Source organism: Erithacus rubecula (genome assembly GCF_903797595.1).
Source record: "Erithacus rubecula genome assembly, chromosome: 3".
Taxonomy (NCBI): Eukaryota; Metazoa; Chordata; class Aves; order Passeriformes; family Muscicapidae; genus Erithacus; species Erithacus rubecula.
Window position 1 is genome coordinate 19,581,474 of NC_136689.1, and position 18,728 is coordinate 19,600,201.

General features: G+C 41.9%; 1 protein-coding gene across 3 annotated transcripts in view; it reads left to right on the forward strand.

Moving 5' to 3' along the window:
* ST8SIA6 (ST8 alpha-N-acetyl-neuraminide alpha-2,8-sialyltransferase 6) overlaps window positions 1-18,728 on the forward strand; it is a 53,133-nt gene that overhangs the window by 4,373 nt on the left and 30,032 nt on the right. The window contains exons 1-2 of one of the 3 annotated variants that reach the window (XM_079299839.1): window positions 12,566-12,868; window positions 13,104-13,199. The exons of 1 other annotated variant lie outside the window; for it this stretch is intronic. In XM_079299839.1, coding sequence (XP_079155965.1) covers window positions 12,774-12,868; window positions 13,104-13,199 — 191 coding nt within the window. In that variant the 5' untranslated portion in view covers window positions 12,566-12,773. Of the gene's footprint in view, window positions 1-12,563; window positions 12,869-13,103; window positions 13,200-18,728 lie in introns of those variants that run through there. One more of the 3 variants, XM_079299840.1, reaches the window with a different exon arrangement.

Genomic DNA, 18,728 nt, shown 5'->3' on the forward strand with positions numbered 1-18,728 from the left:
TCTGGAGGCAGACCCAGTGCCAGCTGATACCTGTCAGGATGGGTGTGCACATATTCAATGACTATGCAGTGAGGGAAACACTGAATGACACAAGATGCCTCATTAAATCACAGGAATACTTCAGTTTCTTGAGATTTTGTCCTGAGAATATTTTCCTGATCTTCAAAGTAGCTAACATTTTAATCCTGGCCAGGGAAAGGCAACCATCTCTAATCTAATGTTATCTAATCTAATCTAATTTAGGGTTTACAATGAAGCTAACTCATGACCAAACTTCTGCTTTGAATTCCATGGCTGTATAATACATTGCTATATCCTGGACAAACTACTGATCCCAGCTGCTGTATAAATATAAAGGTTATTTACATAAAACTTAGACTATAGTATCAAACAGCTACACAAAGAATTTTGTTCAAATTAAGAATAGCAGGTACATTGAAGAAATCCTATGAAGCTATTATTTCAAGCTAACAGGGCTCTTCAGTAAATATATTTTGAGAAAAGGCAACAGCTGAATAATCATAAAATAAGCTCTTTGTGCAGCCAAACCCAAGCTTCTGAGGCAGCACCATCTACATTAATTACTACTTCCCCTTCCCCATAACAATCACCTTTTCAGGAGGAATTTGCAAAATTAAAATAGCTTTTTGTCAAATAGCTTGATGTTTTGCATGATGGAAATTCCTTTAACACTTCTGCTTTTGTAACTCAATACAATGACTCAAAAGCAAAGATAAAATTTCTTATAACATGTTCACAGGAGATGTTTAGGAGCAGATTTCCTGGCCTGTTTTTAATTTGACTGTCATTTTCCAGGAACTGCTGAGGGAGTCTTTTCTTCTTTTCTTCCTCCTTTTTTTTTTTTTTTTTTTTTTTTTTTTTTTTTTTAACATATTAAATACTTTTGCCAACCATTTCTTTTTTTAAGGAGTTTAGCTCCTCTTTGTTCCCTAAGATGTTCCAGCTGTACTGTCACCCATCAAGATCTCCTGCATGGCTGGGCTGTGCCTGTGCTCACCATGTTTTGTGGCTCTCAAGGCTCTTTGTGCCCAGGCCCATTCACCCAGCACATTTATGGCTCAGTACATCAAAAACTGTGGCAGCTCCTTTTCTAGAAGGAGCCTGACAGAATATTAGTTGTAGAGATATGTACATGTGCCACTGAGGGACCTGGATGAGTAATGGACTTTTCAGTGCTGGGCTAAGATTTGGACTCTGTGGTCTTAGAGGTCTTCCAGCTTAAATGATCCTATGGTTCACTAATTTGAACCTAGACTTTTGTTAATTATTGTTTTTCTCATGGATGAAAATAAAAAAAATCAACCAAATATTCTTTCTAAGTCTCTTACAACTTTGAGAAAAATGGACTTTTGATGGTTGAATTCCCAAAGCAAGCACACATTTTGTGACTTTCTTAATATTAACAGCGTGACCTGCAACTCTGGCAGTGCCCTGCACACCAGTGCCATCCATTCAGGGTACCAGGCCCCTTCACAGATGATGGATGAGTTATTTTGGGGATGTAGGATTTGTCTGCGTGGTTCTTACCAACTGATACTGCTCTCTGGGGAATGTAACAGCAAAACTGCCTTTGATTTCTCTGGTAAGTGCTTGAAAAATTCCACCTGCTATAAGGTGAGTGTGGCAGACATCTTCTACATGAGAATGATAAGAGCTAATTTGGGCTCTAAATTCAGGAGAAATTGAAATAGATAGCATGAATGTAGCAGAGGATAATTATGGACAGGATAATTAATGTCAATAAGGTCATGAGAACATGCACTGTACCAAGCCTCTAAATTATTTTTCCCATATAATTAAACATGCAAGTGTAATTAAACTCTGTATCTATCAAGCTTAGTCTATGTCAAAATGTGACTTGATTCACCCTTGTGTCTCTAGTAGAAGTTAGTAAGGCTTAGTAAGTGATACTTATTTAAAACCTTGCCATTACTCATAAAATAGTATGTCTGAGTGCATGAAAAAAATCAATGTTTTCAGATGAGGACAGGAATGCTTTTAATTCCCCTAAATATTTCTCAGGAGAAGAGGGCTTTACTTCATCTATAGCTGAAACAGTTCCCTGGGGGTTTTATGCACATGATAGTAAATACTGGCTTAAATATGTTCACTTTTGGATGAGATAAATTTCTCTCCAGAAGTGAATATCTTTCATTTAAGTATAATGGAACCAGGGTGAATGGTTCAAATGTGGATGTATATATTTCATATGACTGTATCTGATAATATGAAATCCAGCCGTGATGTGCCATCTGTGTCCTATAAAAGTAAACTTTTGTGGCTTGGTTTTTTAAAGATCTTCTACACAAAGAGATCTAATGAGGTTCATACTTTCAATGAAAAAGGCACAATTTCAGCTTACTTTTAAAACCAGAAGCCCTTAAAAGGTTTTGTATCTATAACTGGCAAAACCAGCTTGTTTGTACATAATTACTCATTTTGCATCCTGTCTAGGTAAACACAGTATCTGTAGGCTATTTAAAAACAAATTGTAAATGGAGAGGTAAGTTTATACTTCATAACTTACTTAATTTCATAAAAATGTTCTCTTTACTGAAAAAAAAGAAAATTAACTACCTACAGACTCAGGAATTTAACCCAAACTTTTAAATTCTATTCTATTTACCCTTGTGATTGCAGAATAGACCAGTACAGTCAAAGGTAAGAGGGGATCTCTGTCACTTCTTCTGTTATGTTACCTGAACATGGGAGTACACATGCTGTAGTCAACAGAAAATAATGCCTGCTTGCTATAACCTGGAAAAAATCCAAGAGACATCTGATCTTCATGTGCCCACCACAGAACTCCTTCAGTGTTTCTTCACCCAGAGCCTGGGGGAAACACAACTCCCTTCCCTGCTGTCCCCTCCAACAGCTGCTGCAGTTTGAGATTAGGATGATGCTTGGCATGGGGTAAATGAATGTGCAGCCCAAAGCACTGCCACTCATGTCACATCCAGCTTGGGACCTCAGCCAAACTGTGCCCAGGGCATGGGTTCCTACTGGAGCTCTACCAGTGTGTTCTCCATGCTCTGCTCACATCTCCCTGGCCCACACCTCTTTCCCTAGTTTCCTCCAGAACATCTGGCAACACATTCTCATGGTGCATTGGAAGTGCACTCACGTAGTAATGTGTTCTTGCTTTTGTTTAGCCTGAAATATTTTTGTGTTTGTTAAAAATGGCCTCCACTCTGTTTATAAGTCTAGATAAAATACAAGCTCAATAAATGTAAAATGTCAGTAAATGGTAAAACAGTATTTATAACTGGGCCAGTCATTAAAAGTCCAAGCATTGAGTTATAGTGCTGTGTTGCAGCTTTACGAATTATACAGTGTTGGAGCAGAGAAATCAATATGTCACAATTTTGAATTACTTGGCACCTTTTAATTTTCAGAGATCATCTTGCTTCAGATCTTGACATGCATCACTGGGCCAGACAGGAAACGGGCCCCATGTTCAAACGGGCACTTGTTCCTGTTTTACAGGGCTCAGTAGGGTACAAGCAAATATCCTGTGCAGCAGATCTTTCTGATACCTGCCACTACACATCATCCTCAGTTGGATGCTAATGTGCCTCTGAAATGTAAGCATGCAATTCAGTGCTGAAAATTTGGTTCACTGTGGTTGAGAAAGGCAGCTAGTTCCAACTCCTCCAATGTGGACTGAATTTGTGGTCTCAGTCTCATCCCTGTACAAAAGACTGTTGGTTGTTAGGGTTTTTTTCCCTGAAAGGGAAATTATTCCACCATACACATTACTGAAGAGTGAGTCACACAAGACAGGAAAAGGTGGTGCAAAGGCTGAAGCACTGTCTCTCCTCGAAGAAGATACAAGTAATGTGGTTTGGGGCAGTTCAGGGCAGTGCTGAGCTTGCTGCTTTCTGTGGTACTCACTGGCCAGCTGTCAGCAGGGGGCATGTTCAGTTTTTCATGACCATACCCAATAGTTATCAAAAAAATTTCACATATTGCTTACTTGTTAAATCCTCAGTTTGCTCTTAAGGACAGCCAAGCTGAGCCTGAGCACATCTGGGGAGCTTGAATAAATTTTCTCCAGCTGCAGGTTCCAAGTGATGATGCCTTGCTTTAGAATTGACTTTTGCACACACTCAGCTATTCGGTCAAATGCATACTCATGCAATATGCAAACACGACATTAAAGGCAAAGGATTTTAAATACTGGTGTTTAAAATGCACATCTCCCCAGCACATGATAATGGTACTTTAAGCATCAGCATTCCTCTCAGCTGAAAATGCCAGCATCCTCCTCCCCTCTGCCCTTAGTGCTCAGGCTCCACACACTTGACTCACCATCCTGTCCCCCACACTGAGCCCCTATGCTCCCCATGCACATCTTCACTGTCCTGCAGCCTCCATCCTCCTCTCCTTGCTCCTGCTCTCCCTTTTGGGTTCTCCTCCCAAACACTGATATATTTTTAGATTTTTTCTGAAATCAGATCTACTGATCTTCAGATCTATTGGTGCTGCCAAGGCTGTTCAATTGTTCAATATAGAAGATTCAGAAATGGTGTATGCAAACCCTATATTTATAAACTTGGTCTATTTAGATGGACTTGCTAACTGTAAGGGATGTCCAAATAAATAGTATGGGTGTTAAAGCTCTCAAGGTTAAAAAAGAGGTTGTCAGTCTTTAAGAAGAAAATGACCATGTGCTGCAGAGTCTCACCTGGGAGCTAGGTACTGAATGCCTGTTTTAAAAATAATGCTAAAAATAAGAGTTTTTATTGATCCCTTCTGTTCTGATGACACTCACTCTTCCTAAGCTACATTTGGTTTTCCCCTCTGCTAGACCTTAATTCTTTTCTGTCAGGCCATCAAAGGCACCAGAAATAATAAACTAAAATGTGCTTTCTCTGGATGTACAGTAATTGAGAGGGAGACAAATAGATAAGTGACTATCTAAGGACCATAGGAGAGGTTCTGGCTTACCTAGCACACAGATTTTGCAGGAATGGCAGTATATTTGCAGAGCCTAATGAAAGTGAGCCAGGGCTGCAATAGAATCAGCAAGGCCTGTCACTGAGGTATGGGATATCAGCATATTTACTGAAATCCTATACGTAGCACTACATGTTTAAAGGAGAGAGACAGAGAAGGAGAGAGCTGAGACCAATTGATGATGAACAGCCACAAGAAGGAAAATGTCCTAACTCCCTCCCTTGGCCTCTGCCTGCTGCCTTCCATGCCCCCAGCCAGAGCACAGGCCTCCAAGGTTTCTCACTTTCTCCCTATGCCAGAGAGGGGCTGTGCTGCTTTGCAGCTGCCAGGAACAGCCCCAGTCCAGCTGCTCCACTCCCAGTTCTTTCCCCAGCAGGGCAGCAATTGTCATGCACTGGGTGAGGTGGCTCTCTCATATGTTGGCATGAATCCCATCATGTTTTGGACCATTTTGGACTCTGGTCTACAGTCAACATCATTGAGACAGAAAATTACTGCAGAATGGAGAAAAATAGACATCTGAGACAACTCCAGTTTACAGCAAGCATTCCCAAATATCTGTATATCTTGCTAGCTTTTAAAGTACCCTGGATTTATTTCTGTTGGGAGGCAAAGGCTTTCAGTTCCACTTTATAAATGGCTCAAGATGTTACTAGACAAACAGAAATAAAGAACTTTGCTTTCACTGATGATTCTGGAACAGGAAGCCACACTAATGCTAAGAGGTAGATTTATTTTTTGAACGGGTTATTTTCCTACACTATTTCTCTTCCAGGATGTACTGAAGGTTCAGTGACTGTCTTGCTTTTCCTTATCACTGCATGAATATGCCCCCTGGCCTGTGTAAACACTTTTAGAGGACTCTGGCAGGTGCCTCACCAGAAGCTCAAGACTGGCCCCAGGTTAACACGTGCTTAAAGCTGCACCTGAGCTAAGGGACCTTGTTGAATCCTGACTCTTGAGCACCCTCACAATCACTTTCCTACACAGTTCCATAATTTATGGGACATGGTTTCTCCTCCACGTGATCTCTGCTTCACATCAAGGTATCCCAGGTACAAACTCCATCTGGCTGATCCCACTGTTGACACCTACATGCCTCACCTGCTCCCCTTCAGCATCTCCCTTGTATCATAGCCTTATCAGCATTAGCTTCAGTGCAGCAAATAATCTAGGAAGTACCTGATGATAGAAGGAAAATCTAGGATTTGCAGCTGCTAGGTTTCTATGAAGCATTCAACAATTTTTACTGCAGAAGAGACTGTAAGAATCACTATTATGTAAGAATATGCTTAGGCTGCAATCTGGGCAGTTTTATTTTTAACTCTATTTAATGAGGTTAATGGCTTTTTCCCAGTTTAAAGACAGAGGTCCTGTCTTTCTTCCTCCAAAAGCTTCAATTCTATGAGTTCATGCTGCTCTCTTTCTGTGGTGTTCTTCCATAGAAGTAGTCTATTCCCAAACTTTGGAATAGGCTTCTTCCTTATTTTTCCATTTACTGTGATCCATAAATTTCAACAAAAAAAATAAAGGAATGCCAAAAAAAAAAAAAAGGCTCGAGTTTTTTCAGTGCACTGTGATCCCAAAAAGCCAGTTGATCAGTCAGGCTACTCTCCTGGTGAAACTCAGTGGATAATATTCCCAACTCAAGATTAGGCCTTTATACATCTGTCCCTCTTTTTTCTACTTCCAAGTGATCCCTGCTATTTGCCCATATCATGCATTTATTTTCCTGAATTATTGCTCTGATTTTTCATAAATGATGCTGACTGACCATCACATCCCATCATTTGTATCATAAAAGATGATTCCATAGAACTCCACTATGGCTTCTCATTTCTATCACTGTGTATTTTATATGCAAGCTTCAACAAATGTGTGATCCCAAGCAGGATTTTTCTACAGATGGGCTGGACACACTGTGTCACACTCAGTGATGGAAAGAAATGTTTAGTTGGACTTAATTACCTCAACCATTGACCACAGTGCCCAATAAGAACCCTTCCATTATGTGACATCCCTGGGGGCATATTCCCTCTTCAACCATGCAGGCATTTAAAAAACCTCTGGGAGTTGTATTGTCAGTCTGCATGCTGAACTATGATGAGTAAATGTTGCTCCAACAGTTTTTGTCAGTGCTAATTTACTTGCTTTGTTTGTTTGCTTAGGGTTTTAATAACTGTATTAAAAGTCTTTGCTCCTGTTGTATTTGACATTGTGCCATTGGTCCATTAGGATTTGGTTGAGTGTTGTGCATTATTTTTAATTTGCATTCACAGTATGCTCTGTAATAACTCCCACTGAATTCTAGCAATGGATGCTGTGAATTTGTATTAACAGCAGCACTGTTTTATGCAATTGTAGTAAAATTCTTTGCAAAAGAATACTTAGGCATCATCTCCTTTAGCGAAGGAGATCAGAGTTCCAAATAACAACAGAGACTTGCAAATTGTTCCTGGGCTAATGGAAGGATTCATCTTGGATGGGAATCGGCACAAGCTGCTGTTGATGCCAGAAGTTTGCATGGTTTCAAAAAGCAATTAGACACAATTATGGAAGGAAAATCCATGAAAGGCAACTAAACACACAGCTAGCTCTAGTTCAGAAATTCCCTGAGCCATTGATTGCTGGAAGCTAAGAAAGGGTCCTAGGGATGGATCACTGCACAGCTCTTCCCTGGGACTGTGCTGCTGGGCACTGCCTGAAGAACACACTGTTCTGGTCTGACCCAATATGGCCTTTTGCATAGTGTCATGTTAAGATGTCGTGCTGAGAGCCTTTAGGAAGAAAAGAGAATGGGGGAAAAACATTATTTCCCTTCAGGTTAACAACCTGCAAGGCTTTTTTTGTTTGTGAATTAAAATCCTCCTTTGTACCTAATTCAGATCCTCTCAGCCCATCAGCTTCCTTTGGAAAAGCATACACACCAGACTGAACTACAGTCATGGGCTCATGCCTGCAGTGTCCTTAATTGGATGAAGGCTCACACAGTGGCTGGCAGTACACCACTCATTTTCAGTAGTTACTGGCCTCAAGTTTGGAAATGACTATTTATCTGCCATTGGGCTGGATCATCATTGCTAAGGAGCAGAAACTGGTTTCTCAGTTAAACTAAATAAAGGAATCTGGTGAAGCACACACAATATCTTACTCTGATGGATATAAAAACATAGCTTACAACAGTGAAAAATCATTAATTTTGTGTGCAAGAAGCAAGTCCTGCTGTTGGTTAGAACAGGGAGCTAATAGCACCAGGTCATGGGTTCAATCCCCATACACGTAATTCACTTAAAAGTTAGACTTGATGATCCTTGTCTGTCCCTTCCAACTCAGAATATTCTGTGATTCTGTAATATGACATCTTATGAGACACTCAGAGTCCTCAAAACTTCTCTGTGTGTCCTGATTTTTTTCACCTTGACCTTCTCCAAAAAGTGATTGGTGCTTGACAGGATGAGTCATCACTGGCACATTTGATTAATATCTCCAAGTGATGGTACATTTAACTGCTTTTAAACACCTAATGATTTAGCTAGGTTTATGTAGTTCTCAGCAGACTGTTTGCTGGCTGAATTATTAAATTATTATTTTAATAAAGCCTAATTTTTAAATTACAGGACACAAAATTCTATCCTGAAAAAAATAGAGAAAAAACATTAAGGCGAGATAAAAAGCACAGCAGCAGCAGCCATATAAGGTGATAATTTGGTTTAGACTTTTTTTAATTTTAATGGGGTACAGGAATGCATTGCTTTTTGTGATTTTTCTTTAGTGGAATGATTGGGGCCATTTGATGTCCTGGAGTCCAGCAGATGACACCTTAGTTCTTGCAGTTTTATCATTATGTAAAACCATGTTGCCCAAATCCGTGGGTGGAAATAAATGAAGTTGTGAAATGCAATGAACCAATTACTTTTTCCCAGTTTGAAACACATATGTTTCAGTTTTGTGAATTTGCTAGAAGTTTTTTTGCTAAAAACACTCACATAGTGAGTGCACTAAAAATACCAAAATAGTTGTCTCACACCAACATCTCACTCTGGGGCCTCTCATACATCCTCAGAATGTGAGACTCCTGTTTCACTGAACATCTTCAGTACCTTTCTCTTCTTAATTGTAACAGTCATTTCTCCTCCTATTTGCAATAACTAATATCCCTATGACAGCCATTGCATAGATGAGAAGGCAGCACTAGGAAAGCATTTAATGAACATTAATTGCTTCTTAATATGATTTAGCTGCTGGAAATAAGAAGGCTAAGCTGGCTCCATGTGACCAGCAGCCCTACAGGCACCTCCACCAGACTCCATCCGAGATGAAATCCTGCTGACCTGGGGGACAGCAGCCTTTCATGGATGATAACCAAGGCTGCATTTTGCTTTTCCAAATTAGCAGCTAAGTAGAGCTGTAGGAGCTCAGTAACAAAGTCATGATGATACCACCTGGCTGATTAGTGATCTCTTCCTTCTGTGCTAGCCAGCAATTATCAATTCCTGCTGACTTCAGAAGCTAATGGGAATCAGAGGATGGGGGATGCTGCCAAGATGCAGCAGCTTCCAGCTGTGAGGAGGATGACAAGATGGGACACAGACTCTGTGTACACTGTTAAGTCTCTGTCTTTTCCTGTGTAGCATCTTTGGCACTCGTGTCTTTATCATTTTGACCCTCTACATTACATTATCTGACACCATCACTTCTGACATGGCAACACCACGTAAGAGAAATTTGGTCTTTTGAATCCAGCATTCCAAAATTTGAGTCACCATTGATTCTCATCTCACCCTTTAGTAGGGTCACTTAACCTTTCTACTAAGCTGCCATGCCAGGAAATTAAGGCTGGTAGCATTTAACGATACTGTGACAATCAATCAATACATGTTTGTAAACTTGTTAGTAAACAACAAGCACCAAGTGCCAAGTCTAATTTAAACACATATAGTTCATAATATTCCCATTTTCTTTGCAAGAACTTTTGTATGACACAAAGATTAACCTTCTGATCTCAGGGGTGAAAAAATCTTTACGGATATTACAGACTAGTGTTGGCAGCAGACCTCTAACTTGAAATATGATGTCCTCCCTGGCATCACTAAATTTCCCATGGATTAGCTGACAGTGATATCTCAGGACTCATGGGGATACTGTATTGCAGAGGGAAATAACAATGAGGGCAAAACTCTAGTTTTTTCTTGGACTGTAATTCTTAGGCTTCTTTTATTCAGAGCTGGAATTGAATACCTCTAGGCTTTTAAGATGAAAGATGTACTGTTTTACATAAGGTATTTAATGGGTATTATGAAATAGCTAATGGTATCCACTAAGCAGAAGCCTTCATGTTTTACAGAGGTGATGGGGGATTGATAGTTCTAGTGTCTGCTGATCAATAAATACACATGTGCTTGAAAAGCTTGACTGTTGGCTTGTTTGAATACAGTGCCAACTGGTTTTATAGGATAGGCCCAAAGCACCATTTTGGGAAATGGTGATGAAACACTGTCACGATCTGCTCAACCCCAGCAGTAGTCGTGATGGTTCATTTGACCCCAGGCTGCAAAAGACAAAAGGCAAGAGAGTCAGGTTTGTTCAGCAGAAAGCAGTAATAGAGTTTATTGGTGTAACAATTCAGTTTTTGAGAGAGAGAGAGAGAGAAAGGATGGGATATAGCTACCAACAGACGGGACACATCCTCATGGTTGTCTGACGAGATGCCTCTTCAATCCATTGGGGAGAAACAGATCTCAAAGTCTCTTTAGGAAAGTCACTTTTTATAGTCTTTTTCCAAATTGAGTGGCCTCTGGCCAAAAGGTGGGAAGACTTATGGACGATTGCATGAGTAGATCATTGCTCCAAGAAACAGGTAGAACAGGATGTTACAGCCAGTACCCTGCTCGAGTGCAGTGTACTATGGCAAGCACCAAACACACCTACAAACAGTCCTTGGCAAGCATCCACCTCGGCCAGGCCAGAACTCGGGTCCAAGAGTGAGGGGTGGGGTCCTGGGGTCTCAGTCTCTGATGATGGTCGTGAGGCAGATCAGAGAAACTTCGGACTGACTCTTACAAACACCTTCACGTTCCAGACACTTACGATTCACAACAACCTCAAACCAGCAAAATTCTTCAACTGATGTCTTCACACTGGCTTTGTTTCGCTATTAATACCAAGTACCTCAAAGCCAAGAATACAACTGAGCTGTGCTCTCAGGGGGACTGTGCAATGAACCAGTCAGATACCTGCAACCCCTTGGGACAGCAGCAAACTGCTTCTAGCTCCTTCCCACCAGCACGCACAGCCCTGCTCGCCAGCAAGCTAACAAATGCCCTAAAAAACATCTTTAGATGTTTCCCTGCATACCCCATCACAATCCCAAATGGTGCTGTGCTGTTCCTCTGGTGTGCTATAGGTATGCTGCTTGTTATTGTCATATCTAACCACCCACAATATCAAGTTCGTGTTACTTCATTACTATAGTTGCAGCAGAGCTCTTTGAGACTTGCTAGCCTTTGTTTGAGGAGCAGCAGCACCAAGGCATAAGGAAATGCTCACAGACACAGAAAACATGAAGTATAGGGAAGGATCTGCAAAAACAGTGTCAGACATTCATGATTGAAAGGCTGCTCTGAGTCACAGCATCTGTTATACCCACTTTTAATAAAGGAGACCTAGTCATTGCACCTTGGCACCTTCCTAGATGACATACAATGGGTGGCCTGTGAAAGCGACACTGAATACACCATCAGGTAGAAAGATACAAAGTTACTACAGAAACATTTAGTTACCAAAACAACTGCAAATCATAGACTCATAGAATGTTTCAGGGTGGAAGTGACTTTATAGATCATCTAGTTCCATCCACCCTTTGCCATAAGGAGGGACACCTTACCCTAGGTCAGACTGATCCAAGTTGGCCTTGAGTACTTCCAAGGATGCAGCATTCACAGCTTCTGTTCCAATCTGTTCCAATGCCTCACCACATTCACAGTAAAGAATGTCTTCCTAATATTCCATCTAAACCTGCCTTCTTCCAGTTAAAAGCCATCCTGCTTGTTCTATCACTACATGCCTTTGTTAAAAGTCTCTCTCCAGCTTCCTTGCAGGTCTCCTTCAGAGACCAGAGGGCTGTAAGGAGGCTCTCCAGGCTGAGCCGCCCCAGCTCTCAGCCTGTCTCCACAGCAGAGCTGCGCCATCCCTCAGATCATGTTCGTGGCGCTTCTCTGAACAGGTTCGCATCCTTCTTATGTTGGGGGGCCCCAGAGCTGCACCCAGTATTCCACGTGGGGCCATATTTATCTATAATATGCGTATTTTTATAACATACCCTTTATAAAACAAAATACACGTTGACTATTATTTTTTAATTCAGATAAAGAGCGATTGAAGTAGCGGCTGCTTCGCTACACCCGTCACGGGGCGCGGCTGCCGGGCCAGCCCCGCAGCCCGCTCCCGCCGCCGTCCCGCACGGCGCCCTTCTCCCCCATTAAAGTTTCGGCAGTTTCCACTCGCTGCCCAGCGGGAAGCCCCGAGCGGCCGCGGGCACAGGCCTCCAGCGAGGGCCGTGCGGGAGCCGCCCTCACGCCGGCTGAGCCCGGCTGCCCCTCACAGCTCCGGCGGGCCGGGCCCGCGCGGCGGCCGCGGCGGGAGGAGGGGGGGGCTGATGGCGGCGGCGCAGGGCTGCGGGCGAGGGGCGGAGCGCAGAAACCCTGTGGCTGCCATGGCCGCCTCCCCCTCCCCGCAGCCTCCCTTAAATACTATGGGGCGGCCGTAGCTGAGCGGGTTCCGCTGCCGAACGCACCATGCGGGCTGTCATCGCCTTGGCCGCGGCGCTGGGCAGCGGGCTGCTGGGGGGCTGCCTCATGCGCCTGGGCGGCCAGCAGCCCCTCCGCGCCAGGTAGGGCGGCCGGGCGGCCTCGCCCGCGGTCCGGAGCCGGCTGGGGAGGGCGGGAGGAGCGGGACGAGCCCCGCGGGCAGCGCGGAGCCTGGCGCGGTGCCCCCGGCTCGGTCTGGGCTCGGCGCGGGCGCTGGCGGCTCCGAGCGGGTCGCGGGCGGGAGAGCGGCGCCGCTCGCTCCGGGTGATGTTCAATCACTGGTCCTGACAACTTTTGTTTCCCCGTCTCGCTTGCCAGGGGCTGGGAGGAGGAGGCAGGAGTAGCGGCTGTCACGCCGAAAGTGGTGCGAGCCCTCAGGTCTCCCCTGACGCCCTTTCCTCAGACCGAGAACAGGTACGAGCTGCCCGTCCGTGAGGTCCGGGCTACAAAAGCAGAAATTCGCTTTCGCTCCGGTTCATTCTTCTTTTTGTTTCGGCAGCTCGATCAGAGAGAGCGGGAGAGATTATTTTAGCAAATGTCACTTTGCTTTAACTATAATTAATTATTTGCTCATGGGTCCTCTTATTGACGGCTGTCACTCTGCCGTTGGTTTTGAGCCCAGTAAAACATTGCGTAGAGCAATTTCATTAGCGTACGATGTAAAGGTGCCTGCTGAATGGCGTGTTCCAGGTATCTTTTATTCTTTCCAGGAAGGTGGAGCTGGAGCTGGGTAATTTCTGTTACTGTTTTTGTAATTTGTATTTAGTTACAAATACAGATTTATCATTTACCGTCCATAGGATGAAGGCAAGACACATGAAGCTTGTTTTGTTTTGGGTTGGCATCGTGTTTTGTGGGAGCCCACTCACTTGATCCTGTGTGCTGACCTTTTAGATCAGTGTAGATCTTTGCTTTACAGCCTGTTATTTTACACTGTGAAGTTTAATATGAAGGTACTTCATAGAAATCAGCTGTGAATCACGTTGTACCTTATAGGCAGACTTCAATATTAATGATTATTGTTTTCATGCTATTGAGTCCCCACACACTGTAGGAAAACTAAGAGTGCAGAAGATGATGGTGTAATCCATACATGAGATAAATACTCTGTAAGAAGTACTATTGAAATATTTTTGCTTTCCTCTTTTTATATGGCCTTATTAACTTTGCAGTTACCATGACTATTATATGTTAACATATATTATGGTCAAAAACACATAATAAAAATTAGGAAGAACTTAAGAACTGGGTCTTTCACAGAAACTGTGATGTCCTGGTTGTGGTGAAGACAATGGTGACAGTGCAGTTAACCTTACTGAGGCCACCATCTCACCCAATCTGGTTGAACTTGACAGCCTATGCTTTCACTTAGTGAATGCAAGTGATGTTGTAGTAACAATTACAGTGTGCCCTAACAGTGCATTTCTTACGTGTTTCTGATGAGAGACCCTTGTACTCCCTCCCTCGAAATTTAAAACTTTCACAAGCTGTAAGTTTATAGCATCTTTTAAAATTAGAGTGAAAGAATTGGAACAGATTTCTGCAAATGTTCCTACCTGGTGTTATGAGCTTTTAGCCTGCTTCTCTTTCCTATTCTCATTTTTCCCTCTCTGCGTTTTTTCCCTTCTACCCCATCTTAGTGTTGGTTTTGCAGTATGAACTGTTCTGCTTTCCTTTTTTTGTGGCCATTACTCCATCCCTCTCATCACTCAGTTTTGGGTTATGTCTGTGCTTTCCCCCTGGCCTGTCTCCTCATGCTCTTCCCTGCTAGTTTCTGAGCTGCATCTCCTTTCACTCATCTCTGTGTGCTATACTATGGAGCTGAATTGACTAGAAATGCTGGCAGAGAGCACTTCAGAGAACAGTCTAGCTATTTCCCATCTGCTGTTAGTACACTCACAACTGGAGTAAAGAAAGTAGAAACAACACATACCAAAGAAATCTGAAAGTCCATGTCATGTTTTTAATGTTTGTAATAAGGAAAGTGAGATTGAGATTTTAAGTATATATTTTTTCCTTATTCTACTTGGAGGATTTTGGCATGAATTTGAAGCTTGTTTTGGTCAGCCTGAAATTGTATTTCTTCATGACTGACTGCAAAGAGTGTCAAGTAAATAATTCATCAAAGAAAGTTTCAATTTACTTGAGCTCCTGTCACCATAGTGTCTTTGGAGAGATGTCTTGCCAGATGAATCCAAGAGTGAATGTGCTTTCTCACCTGAGTGACTATGCTCAGTAAGCTGGCCTGACAGGAGTTTGTGATACATGTTTGGCTTATAAGAAAGGAGAGACCAGGATCTGTTATTTCATCCAGAGAGCAGCAAGAGAGGGCAGGGAGCCATGCTGGAGGGGTTTGATCCAGGCAGCAGCTGGACTGGGCCTGGCTGAGGGCCATGCTGGAGAGGTTTGATCCAGAGAGCATCTGGCCTTATTCAGGAGGTTCAGAGCAGTCCCTCAGTGATGGAGATGGATGGTCTAGTCAATAGGAATTAGATTGCAATGTGCAGTGGGGAAGTGTGGTTCTCCTGAACAATCCTGATCATTTGAATGGTGTTGCTATGTTATTGGCAGCAATGTCCTTCCCTGCATAAGAATAAGAAGATGTACATGGGTGTTTAGAGGAAAGGAAAAAGAAAAAAAAAAACAAAGGCAGTATCCTTGACCTCTAAGTATAAGTAATCTAAACAATCTTCACAGTCACAAGCTAATCTTTTTTCTTATCATTATTTCCTTTGCTGTTGGAGGCATATTTGTAACCAGACATCTCCCAAATAATCTCTAAGGCCCTATTATTCTGTTGCCTTGCAGTATTGAGCACTAATCTGTTCTTTTACTTTGAGTAATTCTTTTAAAAGGATAAAACTGAAGGATGAAAGGATGAAAAGCAGGGGATTGGATCAGACTCTCTTAGATATTTAGGCAGCTATTATGTGCAGCAATGTTTAAATACATGGTGACCAGACACCTAAAGTTCTCTGGAGATCCATGTTGTAGTAAATAACCTTGATGTGGTTTGTCTCTTACAGGACATTGCTTATCCCTTTTTCTTGTTAAGTGTTAGCTAATTGGAGCAATTTCACTGTCTCTACAGTGGAACTTGCACGTTTAGTCTTGGGCTTATTTCACAGCCTACTGTGCTTCTTAGTAGGGTTTCTTACTGAAAGAAAGGCCACTTTGTAAGTAAGATATGGCCACTTAGGCCATGTTAGTAAGATATGTCTAGCAGTCCACAGATTTATTAATGAACCAGTATCATTTATACTGCAATACTATGGTCTCTGGTAAATTATCCTATCTATGGCTCATACTGTCCTCTTAATTTTTAAGCTGTAACTGCAAGTACAATTTATATTTTCTTACACCACCAAAACAACCTTAAAAAGAAATCTTGCACTTTTCCCACCTTTAGACCCTTGGTCTTCCCTTTCTCCTTTCCTTTCTTCCTAGCTGTGTTTGTGCAGACATGTTTGTTTGTGGTTGCATTAATAGTACAACAGAAGGCTCAGTACTGCTAGTGCTTATCAAGAGAAAATGAAAACAATAAGAGAAGGTAGGTAGTATTTTCTTTTTTATGAGGCCCAGGGTGTGCTGGATAAATTTAGGCAGAAATTCTATCTCCTGTTACACTTCTGGAATATGTAGCAGATAAATAATGCCAGCTCCTGCAAGGGAAGTGAAAATAGCACTACTTATGTATACTTTATGTAAAAGTAACAAGGCAGCAGCACCCTGAAGAACTGACCTCTGTTACTCTGTGTTGCCGGTTTTAAGGCATTCACTTACTATTTCCCTAGCTTGTTTTCTGTCTTTGCAGGTCCAAGGTAGGCACAGTGTAAAGACCACTGGGGTAATTGAACAGTGGGAGGAGGTGACTGAGGAGCTATGAGTAAACAAGTTAGTATTAATACAGTGTTCTATAGTGTTAATTTCTCCAATTCCTCTCTCAGCAGCAGATTTGTATGCAGGCCCAGGAAATAAACTGCTACACTTAATTAACAATGCTACAGAGACCTGTACATTCTGTCTCCTGTCAAAATATTGCATTCAGGCAGCCAGGAGGGGAAGAGGAGACAGGCTAATAGCACAATTATGAAGTAGCCTCGTATGTTACACAAATAGTTTGCTGTGGTTTAGATTAGTCAGCAGTGGGGGTCCACTTCACTAAAATTATCATCTCTTAATATTTTGCCCCTTCATTCCCAAGTGATGTGTGCAGCCATATTTTAGGAGTACATTTTGATCACATGCCTCATGTATTAGTTCTGTCTAAATGAATAGGTGTTCAGTTGAAAGCTGCTGCCAGGATACATTTATGATCTGACAGTGGTGATAGGCTTCCCAGACTCTGTACACTTGGTCCAAGTGAAACTACTCTGTCATTCTATCATGTGCCCTTGCAACATCATTTTAATGTAAGTACCTTATTCTTTTCACATCACCTACCATGAGACTCTGAATGTTGCTTGTCATGTTACCTGTCGCAGTTTATGGATTTTATAAATAAAAAGTATCTGATGACCCTGGTGAATGCACTGGAGGGCCTTTCAAATAATTTAAAGATGCAGTTTGTGTTAAAGACTGGATTTAGCATTCATTAGAAAAGCAATACCTCTATGGGAACTTGAACAAAGATCAGTCTCTTTAACAGTTACTGTGATTAATGTTTCAAGACAAATTCTTACTCCTGTGGTTTGATGAAGCCGTTTGTATAGTCAATTTCACCAAGAACTTAAATTGTGTATTGGCTTATTAATCAAAGTGTTGTGAACTTTTAAAACATCACTGTATTCTTATCATCTGTCAAAGACAGCACTTAAGAGCAACCTTCCTAGGGAAGTATGGATTGTGGGCTTTTTAATAGTATTCAACTAACAGATGATGAGATTCAAATATAAATTAGTCCCTTCAAGGGAGAGATTAAGACAGAAGACATTCACAATCTGTATAATGCTATTCAGTGCCATTTTGGTAGAATGATAAAAATGTGCAATTTTGCATACTGAAGTTATCCTTTTTAGCTGGAGATGCTCAGCTGGAACACTTTTAGAACACTGTGCTCCTTCAGACAAACAAGGGCATAAAGCTATGGAAAAGAGCAACAGCTGGGTCTACTGGGTGTGGAGTGATTGAAATTTTTGTTGCTTTCACTGCTATCAGTTCAATTCTGAGAAATTTTGAATCTCTCATTCCACATTTTTTGTTTCCACCTGATTTTGAGGGATTTCTAGAGGAGTGGACTTTGAATCTTCACATTACATCCCAACTCACAGCATCAGTTTTCCTTTTTCTCTCTGCCTTTTTTTTTTTCCTTCCTTCCTGCCATTCCTCCATCTTATGCCCGTCCCATTTTCCTACTCTGATAACTGGTGTTTTGTTTTTAAAGGGTGTCTCTTTGCTTTCCCTGCCTGTACCTTATACCTTTCTGGTGCCCTAGAATGCTGTGTTACTTGACACACCTCTCTGTCTGGCAATTCCCTGCACTAAGGTTCCTTATTGTCTCAGGACGGAATACTACAGGAGCAGCAAAAGGACTTTCCATATAGTGTCTGTATTTCTTATTCTAAAGGCAGATTCAGTCCTTGTTTTCAACAATTTGGCAGTTTGAAGATCTGCTGTCTTTCTGAGAGGAAGATCTAGAATAAAAACGTGCTGATAAGTATGGCACATGGTCTTAATCTACTGTGGATTTATTAAAGTACAGATGGTGTACTTCCCAAGTTCCTAGAATTACCATAGGAAGTATGTGGTCAACAAGCTGTTCATATATGATTAAAAAACCCCCAGTTTTTCAGATTTGGTCCAATGAGATTGGCTTTGAGAACATGTAAGCCCTAAGTAAAATCCAGCTGAAATTTCCCTGCATCATCAGTTTTATGAGTTCAAGACAACAGCATGTTTCTACTTCAAGTTCTCATTTAGCTCAGTAGTTAATGAAATTAGTTG